Source organism: Herpailurus yagouaroundi, unplaced genomic scaffold (genome assembly GCF_014898765.1).
Source record: "Herpailurus yagouaroundi ecotype Mexico unplaced genomic scaffold, PumYag 545, whole genome shotgun sequence".
In the NCBI taxonomy this organism is placed as follows: Eukaryota; Metazoa; Chordata; class Mammalia; order Carnivora; family Felidae; genus Herpailurus; species Herpailurus yagouaroundi.
Window position 1 is genome coordinate 441320 of NW_024412762.1, and position 16180 is coordinate 457499.

General features: G+C 45.0%; 1 protein-coding gene across 3 annotated transcripts in view; it reads right to left on the minus strand.

The window, feature by feature from the left end:
• CLTCL1 (clathrin heavy chain like 1) overlaps positions 1-16180 on the minus strand; it is a 104156-nt gene that overhangs the window by 38542 nt on the left and 49434 nt on the right. For all 3 annotated transcript variants that reach the window (XM_040465115.1, XM_040465116.1, XM_040465117.1), the window contains exons 8-18: positions 15720-15920; positions 15467-15619; positions 14735-14857; positions 13273-13410; positions 9590-9754; positions 8844-9024; positions 7099-7262; positions 5619-5744; positions 4938-5080; positions 4325-4559; positions 1971-2093 (exon numbers count right to left, since the gene is read on the minus strand). In XM_040465115.1, the coding sequence (XP_040321049.1) occupies positions 1971-2093; positions 4325-4559; positions 4938-5080; positions 5619-5744; positions 7099-7262; positions 8844-9024; positions 9590-9754; positions 13273-13410; positions 14735-14857; positions 15467-15619; positions 15720-15920 (1752 nt within the window). The remainder of the gene's footprint in view (positions 1-1970; positions 2094-4324; positions 4560-4937; positions 5081-5618; positions 5745-7098; positions 7263-8843; positions 9025-9589; positions 9755-13272; positions 13411-14734; positions 14858-15466; positions 15620-15719; positions 15921-16180) is intronic.

The following is a 16180-nucleotide window of genomic DNA, read 5'->3' on the forward strand; positions in this document are numbered from 1 at the left end:
GAGGGAGAGAGAGCATGAGCAGGGGAAGGGCAGAGAGAGGGGGTGAAAGAATCCTAAGCAGGCTCCGCGCTCTTAGCACAGAGCCCGATGTGGGGCTCCAACTCATGAACGATGAGATCATGACCTGAGCTGAAATCTAGTCAGACGCTTAAATGACTGAGCCACCAAGGTGCCCTGAAAAGACATTTTTCTAAAAAGTACACTTCCCAAATAACAGCAGGCTAGATGGCCAGCTTGTTCTCCTTGTGTTTTGTGCCAGGGGCCTTTGGTGACTTCGGGATCAGTTTTGCCAAGTTTCTGGTGTTCATCAGGGGTAGGGAATAGCAATGCATTAATGAGAGAGAACAGACAGCTCAGAGAAGGTATGACATAGCTAATATGACATCTCTGGCCACAAACTTTCACCCTGCAAACAGGAGGGCTGCAATGGAACCAGAATCAAAGTCAGCCCAGTTCACCTTGCAAGTGGCCACTGTATACTAAATGGCACCATAAAATACAAAAGTTCTTCTGAGGAGTTTATAACAATCCTAACAGTTATGCAGAGGAGTTTGAGAAAAGGGGCTATCAGAGAGATAATTAAAAGGGTATACTTGAGGGAAAGGAGAAGTGTGACAGCACACAGAATTCATCCAAAGTAGGAAGTACCATTTCCTGCCATCATGGTATCTGCCCATTCTTAAAAACCTTAAGAGTACTTTAAATACACACTGGTTGTTTTAAGGGCAAAAATATATTTCTACCACCTATTTGAGTCAACAGGATGCCTAACCTAAGTTACCTCAGGAAGTTGCTTTTTCTAAGTAAACTTTCCATAATAAGCTTCTACTACAGACCAAAAAGCAGTCTGCCACTGGCATCATGTGGTCCCTCTAATTAGAGAGGCACAGTAGGTGAATGCCTCCAGGAGGCGGCTGTGAATATTCAGTCACAGCAGATATAATGAGAGCACCAGCAGCTTCACAGACACAGGGAGACCAAAAGGTACCTGCTGGCTTCAGTTCAGTGCAGTGTTAAAGCTGCTCATCCCTGTGCCAATACAACATGACCTACAAGACATGCCAGGTCAACACCTGGAGAAACACCTGTTGTCTGTGAATTTGTAGATCTCTAGCAGAATCTAAGCCTACTCTGTCCCAGGCCCTTTGCTGCTCAATGTCTTTGTCAAGTCTCAATGAATCTGAGAGATGGTTAAGTCCAAAGTTGATATAATAAGATCCAAAAGAACACAGGCTTATATCCATCTAAAAGTGTTCCAAAATAAAGTTGATTAAGAAAAGGATAATGGCACAGACATGAGGAACAGTGGACAGAAAACAAGAAGGTGAATTCAGTGGAGATACAGGTGAAGCCCAACAAGTGCACCTAGTGGTTGGTAATGCATACAAAGGAGTTGGGCCACTTTAGCTGATCCACTCAGGACTGGAGCCCACTTGTTGGGGCCAGGATATTGTTCCTACTTTGATCTTAGCCCACTTCCAAATAGTGTGCCCAGCAGACGGTGAGGATGGTGAAGTACCATCTGCTACCCGAAGCTTCAGGAAGCCCAGTGAAGCCTGCCAGGCTGCACCCAGGAAGAGCCCTGGCCTTGGCATTGTGCCCCAGCTCCGAGAAGGTGCTGGATGGTCACAAGGGTGCAGGGGTTCCTCAACAAAGGCAGATCTAGCTGAGACAACCTTGAGAGCCACTTACCTTGTGTCAATGGGGACTGAGCTAAAAAAATACTAAGGATCCAGCATGCAGTCATGCCATTAGATATTCCTTTTACTGGGGTAGCACATTCCCACTTTGGAGATCAGGGCCAACTCTACTCTAATCAATGAACAACTCCAGAGAAGATTCACAAGATTGTCTGGTCATGCATCTAAAGATGTTTCAGACATAAAGTCACAACTAGTCACTTTGGCCACATGATAATGAGAAGGCAAAACACATGCATGCATATATACACTCCCATTTCCATTCCTCACCTGGTCAATCAGCTGTCGCCTGGAAGGGTTGGTCTCCTCAAGGACATGAGCCCAGAGCTCTGGATCTTTCCTGCGCACCAGGTAACGGGCCTCACTTTTGAACAGAGAATTCTCATTGCAAACCTGAAATGAGCATACTAGTGTGTGTAATGCAAACAGCCAACCAATGGACAATTATGTGGGGGACCCACTCCAGTCAGTTCCCTCTGTCCCTGACACTTGTTTGGTGTCAGTTGGAACCCAAGCGAGTAATAGGACTTTGACACAGGATGAGCAGCATCCCAAAGGGGTGACAATGAACTCCTCAGAGCAATATGTTACCTCAAAACATGAGTTTCTCAGTTTACAACAACTTAAGAGTGGGTATGGGTGTGTGGCAGCTCCTCTCAACATCAACCTGTTGCCCTAAAGTGGTGCTGCCCAGAACTTTCTGAGACAATAAAAATGTTCTAGGTCTATGCTACGGAATGCAGTGTAGGAAAGAGAAACTAAGTTTTTAATTTTTAGCTAATTTAAATTTAAATAGTCACCATCTCTAAAGTGTTATCAGAATAGCCCAGAACTGGTATAAAACAGCATATATGCTACAGTATTTCAAGGCCTATAAACTTTCTTTTTTTATTTTTAGAGGGAGAGGGAGAGGGGGAGAGAGAGAGTGCACACATGCACAAGTTGGGGAGAGGGGTAGAGGGAGAGAGAGAATCCTAAGCAGACTCCACACTTAGCACAGAGCCTGACATGGGGCTTCATCTCACAACCCTGGGATCATGACCTGAGCCAAAATCATGAGTTGGATACTTCACCGACTGAGCCACTCAGGCATCCCAAGGTCTATAAACTTTAAAATATGCTTTCATTGATCGAACTTGAGACCCTTTTTTTAGTGCTCTAATACATCTCCAAGAAACCAAACACCCACTTGGACATTTTTTTTTTTTAATTTTTTTTCAACGTTTTTATTTATTTTTGGGATAGAGAGAGACAGAGCATGAACGGGGAAGGGGCAGAGAGAGAGGGAGACACAGAATCGGAAACAGGCTCCAGGCTCTGAGCCATCAGCCCAGAGCCTGAGGCGGGGCTCGAACTCATGGACCGCGAGATCGTGACCTGGCTGAAGTCGGACGCTTAACTGACTGCGCCACCCAGGCGCCCCCCCACTTGGACATTTCAATGTGTGAGACACTTGCTAAGGCCTGGTGGGAATCAGACTGGCTGGGTACCAGATGCCAGGCACAAGGCTGAGTACTGCGTGTGTGTCCACGGGCTGTTCACACATGCATGGCATGAGACCAAGAGCAGGCCTACTCTGGCCTGCACTAAAATCTTACTTCTCCTTCTGACACATCAGACCTTAATGAACATTTTTTTTCTTGTCTGAATTCTGCCTTACTAAAAGGCAATGTCTACTGTGTATCACCAGATAGGACAGATGGGTGCAAAGATCCCTGAGAGGTCACTGAACTGAGCTTTAATAAAAAGGTGGTAAATTCAGCCAAAATGTGGCTTATGGTATCAAACTAAAGTCCCAACTTCACACAAACCTGCTCCCTCGAGGCAGGTGCTATGTCAACCCAGCCTGCCACTTGCATGGCCAGTGTCAAAAGCCAGAGCAGGATGAGAAACTGTTGCACTGCTCTTGAGTTTTGGCTCTGTATGCTTGACTCTCCTTCCCTGGTTGCTGAGTTTCTACCCTCTTGTCAGATATTCTGAGATGCTCAGGGCAAACAGACCAACTGCCTATGGATCTTACAGTCAAACAAACATTGGGTACACCTACATGAGATTTCTGGAGTTTTAGGTCACTATTTGATACTTAACTAACTGAATACATGTAGATGCAAGCCAGGACTGAGGAAAGTAGACCTGGGGGGTTGTTCCAAAGAGGGGCCAGAAAGAGCTCTGAGGTTGGGAAGAGTTGGTGAGGGCACGTGTAAGAAGCTGCCCTAAAAAGAAGAGCAGGTAGTGCAAGGGCAAATGGGACAGAGGCATCCAGGATAGAAAGGCAAGAGGGGAGGCAGTCAGACTGGCGAGGACAGGGTTGCAGTTCACAGAGGACCTCCTGAGTCAGGCTAACAGGTTGAATTCTGCCCTCAGGACATTAGGTAACAAGGAGGACTGCAGCAGAAGGCTGACAGGTCAGACTCAGGGCCAGCCACACCTATAAGTACAATATACAAACAGGGCATAAGCAGGTAGCAAACAAGGCATCTGAATTAAAAAGAAACCAAGTTGTTCATGGAAATGTAACAAATGACCTGCAGTTGTGGGGCTCAGAGGAAGCCCTCATGAGCCCCCACAGAGCCTGCATTTGAAGCCAGAGCAAAACCTGGCAGTTAAGTCTATCTGCTGCCTACCTTGATGAGCTCAAGGTCACACTGCCCCCGCTCATAGGCAACGCAGGCCAGATGTGGGTCCCGCTTCTCACAGTAGCGGCCCACCACGCGGCTGTCATAGTAAGCATTTTCTCTCAGGAAGCGCTCGGGGCTGTTGTTGCTGTCGATGTAGATCTTGGCAAGAGCATTGTGAGTGGCAGGCTCTTCACAGCCTTCGTGACTCCGGGACTCCAGCCAGGGAAGAAGCAGCTTTAGCCTTTGAAAGAAGGAAGAACACCTTAAGCGTCTCAAAACTAACATTCAAAACCTCCAGGGCAGACCCTGAACTGTGAAGGTTGCTTCTAGAAACAAACAAAAATCTCATTCCATTAACCTCAGGTTGTTCTAGGGACCAAAACAGACTTGAGTTCCAAACTGATTTCAATTGTTAAGTTTTTCCCAAAGATCTGCAATACCAATAGCAAGTAACTCACTACTGGATCTAAGATTTGTTACAAGAAAGACCAGCTACAGAGACAGTCAGTCTTGGGGCCTGGAGGCTAACTGAAAAGGGCTCTCAGGAAATTAGTCATAGGCTTAACCACAAACACTAGAACCCAGGGGCAAGAGAAGATACCGAGCTAGGATCCCTTACCTGTTTCTTTTTTCTACTTCAGCCACCAGCTCATCAGTGGAGAACTGTCCTCTCACCACCATGATTAAGTTTTTAATTACTTCCTCAGAACAATCCACATCAAGCAGCCCTCCAACCACAGCAGGGATCCGGCTAGGGTTGACCTAGAATGGTCAAGGTGGTGACTTCAGTGCTGCAGGCACAGGTCACTGATACAAGTCCCCAAAGATTTGGACAATGTGGCTGTCTGAAAGGGCTCCTGTGGTAGATGGAATGCAAACTGTGAAGCTCTAGTCCCTAATGTGACTGTATTGGAAGAATGGCCTGGAAGGAGATAATTATGGTTCAGTAAGGTCAAAACGGTAGGGCCCTAATCAGAGAAAAGGCCATATAAAAAACACAGTGAGAAGCTGGCCATTTGTAAGCCAAGGAGAGTGGTCTTAGGAAGAACCAACCCAAGGTGGTAGGGTCAGCACCTTGATCTTGGATGTCTATATTCTAGAATTGTTAGCAATAAATATCTATTGCTTAAGCCACCCAGTCTGTGGTATTCTGCTATGGCAGCCCAAGCTTAGATACCACCAGTCTCAGATACATTCAGGGGTCAGAGGCAGTCTCTCAGGTATAGACTATTACCAGCAACCAAGGCACAAAGGCAGCCGGGTGTCACCTGGGAGCCGGCAGTGATGGTCTCAGCAGTACCTTCTGAATGTAGATTTCGATGTACTTCTGCAGGTTGTTGCGGTATAAGTACAGGACGAGGTCATGTACAAAGTCAAACCGATCACACACGATGATGAGAGGAAGCTGGTCTGTGAGCTTGGCCTCCTGTGTAATGGAAAGCACAGAACAAGGCAGGCAGTGAAGACCCCACAGAGCTAGATTGCAGGGACCATGAATCAGCACAGAGATGGCACTGCTTCTGTTAGCAGAGTGGCCCCAAGGAGACTCAAGGGTGAGACTTTGTTCTAGACATGCTGTTGTTTTAAGGTACATGTATTTGCTTTTGGGGATAAGGTGTTTGTCTTGGGAAACAAGTAACAGAAAGACAGTACTATTTGGTTAAAGAAGAAAAGAGCTCTGCTAAATTTGGCAATAACATTCCAAATTAGTCCAAAAGCCATTATCTTTTGGGTTAAGACAAGCAGCTCACTCATTATGTATAAATCTGACCCAGACCAGGCACCAGAAAGGGGACCACTTTTGAGAACACTTGCCGGTAGGGCTGCCTTTCTGGACAAGCTGCCATACTCTATGGAACATCGGCTGCCTGTGCAGGGCGCTGCTGCCTACCCTGCAGTCCACCACAATAATGCCTCCCCTCATTTGGCCATACCTACATGACACTTCTCAGGTTCTCTTGCACCCTTGCAGTTCTGGGAGTGGCCATGTGTTTCCTCCAGTGGAATGAGAATTGAAATGGCACATGCCACCTGCAGCCTCACCCATAAAAACCACCTATGCCAGGGGCGCCTGGGTGGCTCACTCAGTTGAGCATCGGACTTCGGCTCAGGTCATGATCTCACGGTCTGTGAGTTCAAGCCCCGCGTCTGGCTGTGCTGACAGCTCCGAGCCTGGAGCCTGCTTTGGATTCTGTGTTTCCCTCTCTCTCTGACCCTCCCCCATTCGTGCTCTGTCTCTCTCTGTCTCAAAAATAAACATTAAAAACATTTTTTAAAAAACCACCTATACCAGCTTCTCTGAATTTTCCTTCCTTCCAGTTGACTAAGAGGGCAACACTCAAGGTGGTAGGCTGAAGATGGCAAAATAGCCATCAGCCTAGTCCTTGAAAGATGGTGGGAAAGCCACCCACTTACCTCTACATCCACCCTAATCTGTGCATCAGGAAGAAATACACTTCTTGCTTTTTATGCCACTAGCACTGAGTAGCTTATTTGTTTCTGTAGACCTTCCCAACCTAATTAACAGGGGCACAGTTGGGATGTTGCTGAAACATAATGCATCGATAAACTAACTCCCTCTATTCACACAACAGATAATTAAGAGTACAGCCTCAAGGGCTGTAAAATGAGCAGTGGACTCCTATAAGAATTTTAGGCCAAAGTAGAGCTCTGCACTAAGGATCCAGGGAACACTGGTAGAGACAAAGCCAGCTTTCCAACTCTTGGGCAGCTGGCTGATGGTTTGCTCAAGGAAGGAGGCGATGCCAGGACACACTCACCTTCAGAAAATTCTTCACCCGCTCTGCGTTGTAGCAATTACTCTCCCGGCATATCCTCTCCACCTCCTTGATCTGTCCCGTCTTACAGGCAGCCTGAATGTATTTCAAGTGCACATCTGGATCTTGGCTGAAGTTCACAATTGAGCCCAGGAAGTAGAAGAGGCCTACAAAGAGAGACTGTTCCATCTTATGCCCTCATAATATCCACCTGCTTTCTCCACAGTCACAGGCCACTTGCCCTTGGCAGCCCAGCCCACAACAACAGTGCTTCAGTCTCCCAGCACCCATTACCCACTCACAACTTACAAAATCTATGTGAAGTTCTTTTGCTTTGGCATCTCCTCCAAATAGCTGGTCAGATTTCCATCAAATTTGGGAGGAATGTTCTTGTGTGAAATACTGTGTGCATATGGAATCCATCTGGGGGGGGGCGCCAGGCATACCCTAGGTGGTTATCTTTAAGAATAATTCAAATAGGCAACTTAAGAGGGCTGTGTGACTGCTGCTCTAAAAATAAATGCCAGGGACAGGAAAGCAGAGGCTTCCAATGGGAGCCTCCAAACAGAGTCTGCTCCCTGACATTGAGCTGATGGCACACATGGAGCCACTGCAGACTGGGGTGCATGGTGAGTCACAGAGCAACACTGTTCATCAGAAGCTAACCATCTCCTAACTGTCACAGGAGCTGGCCAGGAGGTACTGGTGACAACAGCAGGACAAGATACACCAGAGAAGACCACTTTCCCTGAGGAGGAGGTCATCGGTTATAACCTGAGGAAGGAACCAGAACCCTGAAGGCAGACAGTTCCCACTAACCTTACTCTATTGCCATCTCCCCGCCCAGGGCAACCTAATTCCTGCTGCAGCCTTTCCTGCAATGGTGTCTTGTGACAAGGGCAGCTCCCTGAAGGCAGCTCTTGCCTTCACTCCTCTAACATCCCAACCTCACTGGGCACCGGGCAGTGGCTTAACACCTCACTGGACAAATGCTCTGCTTCTGTCGCTGCCCCAGCCTGTCCCCAACAGACCCTCATCTGGGAAAGCCATCCTCCTACCAGCAAATTCTTGGTGTGATGCCTACAAGAGGGCAGGAAGCCAACCACAATCAGGCCAGCCAGCCTAGCAGCCACACATTGCTCAGCCACCATGGGACTGTTACTCAGGGGAAGCCAAAGGGGCCACCCCTCAGAACCATGCATTCTAGTGCCACTGGCTCAGGCTTATTGGTGAACTCTACAGCAGACTGTGTGACAGATGCTCAGTTCTACAGAGGCTCCAGGGACACATGGGGGATTCTAAGTGTCCCCACCCCAATGCCAACCAACTAAATGCTTCCTTTGCAAATGCCAAAAAAGCTACCTAAGCTGGGTAACACACTAGACAGCAGAAATCTTCTGCCATTGACCAACACATTGGCTTGGCTTGAAGGAAGTCTGTGAGGTTGGGCAGGCAGACACCAACACCTGAGCAGAAGGTGCAGTCGGCTGGAGGGTGTGAAGTTTACCTTCGTAACTCTTTTTTTTTTTTAATTTTTTTTTCAACGTTTATTTATTTTTGGGACAGAGAGAGACAGAGCATGAATGGGGGAGGGGCAGAGAGAGAGGGAGACACAGAATCGGAAACAGGCTCCAGGCTCTGAGCCATCAGCCCAGAGCCTGACGCGGGGCTCGAACCCACGGACCGCGAGATCGTGACCTGGCTGAAGTCGGACGCTTAACCGACTGCGCCACCCAGGCGCCCCTTACCTTCGTAACTCTTGAAGGATTCAAAGAGCTCCACCAGGGACTGTGTGCCCAGCTGTTCATGGTACTTGGAGGCTACCTGCACACACAGCTGAAGGTTCTGTCTGATGCTGGCAGACAGCAAAGCATGAAGACACGCCAAAGAATCCTCCACTGACAAGGAGCCAAAGAAGCTGACGAGCCACTAGGAAGCAAGGAAGAGTTAATCTACAACTAAGTACCATCTTAGATGTTTCCAACACTGGCAAAATAACTGGATCAATTTTTCCCACTGAATGTCAAAAATACAAAGAATTTTCACTTAAAAGGACTGTGATAAAAAAGTAAGAGCTGGGAGTAAACTCAGGATAACTAACCTTAATAGTCATCAAGCTGTCACACACCCTGCAAAACCCCACAGGTGATACTAAAACTTATTCTGTAAATGTAAATGTAATACCTATTAGCTTCTGCTAATAGTTTCAGACAATCCTGCTAGAGCTGTCAATGTTAATAGGTTTTCTCTGTTAGGCTAAGTCAAAGGTAGAAAATGGAAGGAAAGAGGTAACGTGGGTCCAGATGCATGGGTGAGCAAGTGAAGCTTGTGTGTGGGTTGAATGAAAACTGTGTATAGTAGTGATGAGGCTCATGCACAGGGAATACACATGCCATAGTCCCACAACCACGGACACAAGAAATTTCAGGAGCATGTGACCCTAATGACAGATGTGTGCCAATCACAACAGGAGTGCCCCAAGGGTGCACCATACCTCGGGATTGAGGAGGTGAGTGTGGACCACAGCCCTCTTGATGTCATACAGGTCAGTGTAGTGCTCCAGCGCACGCTGCAGGAGGCCTGCCTTTTCACAGAGCTGGGCGATGTGGGCCCGATCATAATGGGTAAACATCTGATTTCCAAGAATGGCATCTGCAACCTATGAAATGGTGACGTCAGGAAGAAAAACTGAACAGTGGCAATAACTTTTTAAGAACAGCTGCTCAACACCCCCATGACACAGCTCCAGAACAGTGTTCATGAAACAGAAGGGCTTCAAAAGGTCTAGATCCTTGCCCACCTCTGAGCAGAGCCCTAGCCATCCTTCCAAGTCACCTGGGCCTCTTCGAACAAGGCTCTGTCCTCCTAGGTGCAGAGTCAGATGTGTATAATAAGGCTGAGGCCTTGCCCTAAAGCATGTTACTGGGATCAGTCCAGGCTATTGTTCCGACTTTTCAGCCATCACATTTGTACAGTTTTCTGTGGCAAGGTCATGGTCAATGTGAGGGCGTGAGTCTACGAAGGCCTCCTTCTTTAATGAGCTCAATCCTTGGACTAGCAACAGTCACGATTAGACCTGGAAGTAATAAATCCTACTGGTGTTCACAAAATTTCTCCACTTGGTTAAAGGCAGAATTAGGTGTGAGTGGGGATGTCTGAAAAACAACTAACCCTCCTGGAAAGAATTTTGATGAGGCTTAATATCATCTTTAAATAAGCAACCTCTGGACTAAGAATGAGTGGGTCAACAACCAAACTTGACTCTCAGTATCTAATAAGTAGCTAGTCTTGATGAGACACACACTCTTTCCCATTTCTTCCAGGATATGGAGCACAAACCAAGTACATGGTGACCACAGACCTAGCCTAATACCATGTTGTTCCAGGATAATGTACATTCTGGGCTCTCTGCAGAGGAAATCCACACCAAGTGCTGAGAGCAGGGTTTTGTAATATCTGATGCTTATCTGATGTCCCCACCCTTTGTTTCCTTAAGACTTGTCCTTACTATCCTCTTTTCTAAAAAAGGTTCCCCCTTATTATAGTAATAGTGCAGTTTAGAGAACTCAAAAAACACAGAAGGGCCAAGAAAGAAAATATCATCCAGCCTCTGAGATCCAGAGAGAACTGCCCCAATGTTTTGGGCATTGTGCCCATTTAGCCTACCCCGCTTTAGGGTTTGGGCTCTTCTTAGGGTCTATCTGCTCAGTTCCTGAATGGTGCTTAGTTTCTGTTTCAAAGCTTGCTAATTAATAATTAATTAAAGTTTATTTATCTTGAGAGAAGGGAGAGAGGGAATCCCAAGCAAGCTTTGTGCTCCAGCAGAGAGCCCAATGGGGGGGCTCGAACTCACCATGAGATCATAACCTGAGCTGAAATCAAGAGTCAGACAGTTGGGGTGCCTGGGTGGCTCAGTCGGTTAAGCATCTGACTTCGGCTCAAGTCATGATCTCACAGTTTGTGAGTTTGAGCCCCACATTGGGCTCTGTGCTGACAGCTTAGAGCCTAGAGTCTGCTTGAAATTCTATGTCTCCCTCTTTCTCTGCTCCTCCCCCGCTCATGCTCTGTCTCTCTCTCCTTCAAAAATAAATAAAAACATTAAAAAAAAAAGAGTCAGACACTTAACCAACTGAGCCACCCAGGCACCCCTTTCCAAGCTCATTTATTAAAAACTATCATCACACATAATCATCTGGTCATAAGAGTTCAACAGGACAGCAAACAGCAAATTAATAACACTTTTGTTTCCTAGAGGTGGGATATGACCCACACAACAGCAGCTAACTTGTGGATTTGAATAACCTGAAATCACAGAACAATATAATTAACAATTATTGTTTCCTAATCAAAAAACAATATATGATTATACACAAAAAGAAATCGGAAGACAAGTGAGTAAAGAACAAAGTGAATGACAATCCTGTCCACTCAGACAACTGTGGTTAACAGCTTGATGTGAATTTTTCAAACTCCTTTCCTGCATACATATCCAAAATTAACCAAAAAAAGAAAAGGCATATACATGTGATTTAAATCACAGCCCTCCTGCCAATTTTCAGGTCAAGAAATGCACTGCCACAATGAGATACCACTTCACACTCATTTAGGAGAGCTATTTTTTTCCAACTTATTTATTTTTGAGAGAGAGAAAGAGCTAGACTGGAGGAGGGGCAGAGGGAGGGGGACAGATGATCTGAAGCTGGCTCTGCGCTGACAACAGAGAGCCTGATGTGGGGCTTGAACTCTCAAGCCACGAGATCATGACCTGAGCCAAAGTTACATGCTTAACTGACTGAGCCACCCAGGTGCCCCATATAGCTATTATTATTATTTTTTTAATGTTTATTTATTTTTGAGAGAGAGAGACAGAGCATGAGCAGGGAAGGGGCAGAAAGGGAGACACAGAATCTAAAGCAGGCTTCAGGCTCTGAGCTGTCAGCAGAGAGCCCAACATGGGGCTCAAACCCATGAACCATGAGATAATGATCTGAGCTGAAGTCAGATGCTAAACCTACTGAGCCACCTAGGTGCCCCTAGATATTATTATTTTTTAAACATACACAGAAAATAACAAGTGTTGGCAAGGATATGAAGGAATTGGAATACTCATATATTGTGGTGGGAATATAAAATGGTGTAATGCTTGAAATATAGTATGGTGGTACTGCAACAAGTTACATACAGAATTACCATATAATTTGGCAATTCCACTTCTGGATGTATGCCCCAAAGAGCTGAACACAGGAACTCAAACTGATACCTGTACACCAATACTCCTAGCAGCTCTATCTGCAACAGTTACAGGGTGAAAGCAACCCAGTGTCATCAACAAATAAACAGGTACAGAAAATGTGGCATACACATATGATGGAATATTATTCAGACATAAAAAGGAATGAAATTCTGATGTATGTCACAACATGGATGAATCCTGAAGACAATATACTAAGTGAACAAGCCAGAAAAAAGGACAAATATCATATGATTCTGCTTATATGAAGTATCTAAAATAGGCAAATTCATAGAAACAGTAAGTGAAACAGGAGTTACCAAGGGCTGAGGGAGGGAATGGGGAGTTACTGTTTAATGGATACAGATTTTCTGTTCATGATTATAAAAAGTTCTGGAAATATACAGTGGTAATGGTTGCACAATATTGTGAATGTACTTAAGGCCACTAAATCATGCACTTAAAAATGGTTAAAATGGTAGGGATCCCTGGGTGGCTCAGTTGGTTAAGCATCTGACTCTTGATTTTGGCTCAGGTCATGATCTCACAGTTAGTGGGATCAAGTCCCATGTTGGGCTCTGAGCTGATAGCATGGAATCTGCTTGGGATTCTCTCTCCTGCTCACGTTCTCACTCTGTCACTCTCTCAAAATAAATAAACATTTTTAAAAAACTTCAAAAAAATGGCTAAAATGGTAAATTTTGTTATGTGCACTTTACCACAATGAAGAAAAGAAAAATGAAAAGAAAAGATGTCCCAGGTGCAAAAGTCTCTATGAAAGTTTTGCACCATGGATTCTAGAACTTTCTTGCAGGAAAGTCTTAGAGAGTGCCCCCTGAGGCATGAGCACATCCCAGCCCAAAGCCACTGTGTTCAGGTGTGCAAGTCCCACAGAGAAATAAAACAGGCGCTCTGTCCTATGGTTAGAGCCTAGAAATGTCACTTGCCTGGGGTGCGTGAATCAGGTTCATCTCCAACAGGCGCGTCTGGAGGTGCCCCTCAGCTGGGCGATTATTTTTCAAGGCATCCAACAAGAAGGAGGTACACTGCTGAATTAAACTGTTTTCCATGAAAACGTCTACAATCTGAAACAGATTGAAAGCCACATATTTACCCAAAGGAAACTATTTTATTTTCCTATTCAGATAGCTCCTGAAATTGAATCTCATTTAGAAATTCAACCATTAGTTCCTTCCTTTGCATTTTCTCTTTTTTTTTTTTTAGTTTTTATTTTAGTTTTTTAGTAATCTCTACACCCAATGTGGGGCTCAAACTCACAACCCCGAGATCAGGAGTCGCATGCTCTGCTGACTGAGCCAGCCAGTTGTCCTGCATTTTCTCATATTATCAAAATTCAAGTATTCATAGCCATTACTTTTTAGGTAATTTTGTGAAATTATTATCACCCATATCATCCTCACCAACAGGGCATTTTTACTCAAGTAAATCAAAGGAAGTACTTTGAAGGGATTCAAGCAATCTTAACAATCTGTTACTTAATCAAATCCTAGAGGCAGTCAATACCTGGTGTCTAGCCCTTATACTCTCATTATTCAGGCACAGTTAGGAAATTGCAAACACTAACTTAGACATCGATCATTAAAGTTAAATAGAAGTTAAAGAATAAGACTTAGTAAGAAGTGATATATAGGTAATGAAGTTACTGATTGTGTAACTGTTTCCATATTTAAAGTACAGGAGAAAGTTTTTATTAAAAATACTTTAGAAATATGAAATATAAACCAGATGTAATCTGGAGTCTTCTTTCCCCTTGGTATCTATGTAAATTTGGCTCAAACCCTTTCAACATGATCTCCAAACTACCTGCAAATTCCACTATGTATCAACCCAGTATGAATGCACTTATATCTATACAAGCTGTCGGTTTTGCCTTGCTTCAAACTTTGTTACATATCTCTCTGTATTACCCAGAGCCCATTGTACCCAGTTTACTGAAGGTAACTTGACATGTGTTTATGTCTACACACTAAGTGGGAAATGCTGAAATAATGGTCTCATGTTCACCTAACTCCAGGTGAGCCGAACACCCACAGGATGAAAGTCTACAGACCGGAGAGCACTTACCGTAACCAGTACACAGAGAGAGTTCAGGTGGCCTTAGTCAGCAGAGGATAATGAAGTGGGGCTACCGTTTTAAAATGACATCCTTGCTCCCCGCCACCAACCACCACACAAAAGAAATAACATTCTCACAACCTGACAGATGAATCCTCTAAAATACTTCAAAACAGAGGTAAGCGACAGTATTCAAATAATAAAAGAATAGAAGACAAAATACATCAGATTTTTTAGACTGGAAGACACTGGTAAGAGAAAAACAAATAAAAAGGCATCTTCTTGACAATTATACAAAGCCATAAAAAGCTATCCCAAACAACTCATGCTCACCTGGTCAATATTGGCCAATGGCTCCTCATCTCGCACTAGCATTTGAGAAAACTGCAGGCCCTGGTCTGGACTGATTCTCATCACATTCCTCAGTAAAAAGATCCAGTCTGGGGTATAGCCAACCTAGAGGCAAGGGAACACCCATCAAAAAAATAAACAAAACACCTTGAGTATTTAAGAAAAAAAGCTCCCATCCTTTGTTTTAAACCTGTGTTTACAAAGAAATGAGGAGCAATATTAGCATGCGTATGTGCAGGATCTCTGCCAAATACAACATCCACTTCAAGGCGCTGCCATGTATGCAGAGACACAATCAACTACACAAACAGCCTGGACCATAAAGAAGTCATCCAAACCAGTGTGCAAGCTCTGACTAAACCCAGCACGTCGTCCAGTGAGCTTTGGGCACAAGCTGCAGTGGAAGCCTGCCAAAACATGGATTTAACACACAGACGGTGCTGAGGGGCACGAGGGAGAAGGGAGAAAAAGAAAAAAATTACAGGAAAATCCCCAAGTGGAAGGGAACTGGAAGGACTGTAAAAATAAGACAGGAAAATAAAAAACTGAAGAGAATAGAATCATTATCACTGAATGACAGATGCTAGCAGCAACACCAACAACTCACACCAAAGCACTTCCAGAGAAGGAAGGGTATTTTATAAACTTCAGAATCAGCAACCACCTACCACAAATTAATTATCTGTGAAATGCTAATGGTTAGGCATGTATTACCTTTTTGGCATAGAGGACAATTTTCTGGAATTGGCCTGTTTCTGCAAAACACTGGATAACCTTGCTCGGCACATTTGCCCGAAGATACACACTCAGAGCAAGTGTAGGGTCAGCAGTTTTGACCAAATCTCCAAGTTCTTCTGAACACTCCAGCTGTGGTGTGCCAAAGAGAGAGGGCAAGATTAGGACCAGAGGAACCTGTGATCTAGTTTAATAACTGTGCTGAGGGCTGTGATTTCATAAGTGTTTGTACCTTATCTTCTTTCAGCCACTTTTCTAAGAGTTGCTTGCGACCCTGCTGAAGCACTGGACGGCAAAGTTCTAAGGATTCAAGTTTATTGAGCTGACCCTGGTCAAGGAGGATTCCAAAGTACTGGAGCAAAGGAGAGGCCTGCCCAGGCTGGGCGGGAATACTTTGGAACTTTCGAACTGTGTCACTGGTACGAAGGACTCCCTATGACAAATAGAAATGTAGGTTGTTATGCTGTACTCAAAGGCTGTCCCTTTACTTAACTCCCTTGTATTAAAAAAAAAAATTGCTGGGGTGCCTGGGTGGCTCAGTTGGTTCAGCAGCCAACTTCACAGTTTGTGGGTTTGAGCCCCATGTCAGGCTCTGTGCTGACAGCTTGGAGCCTGGAGCCTGCTTCGGATTCTGTGTCTCCCTCTCTTTCTGCCCCTCCCCAACTCACCCACAGTCTCTCACTCTCTCTCTCA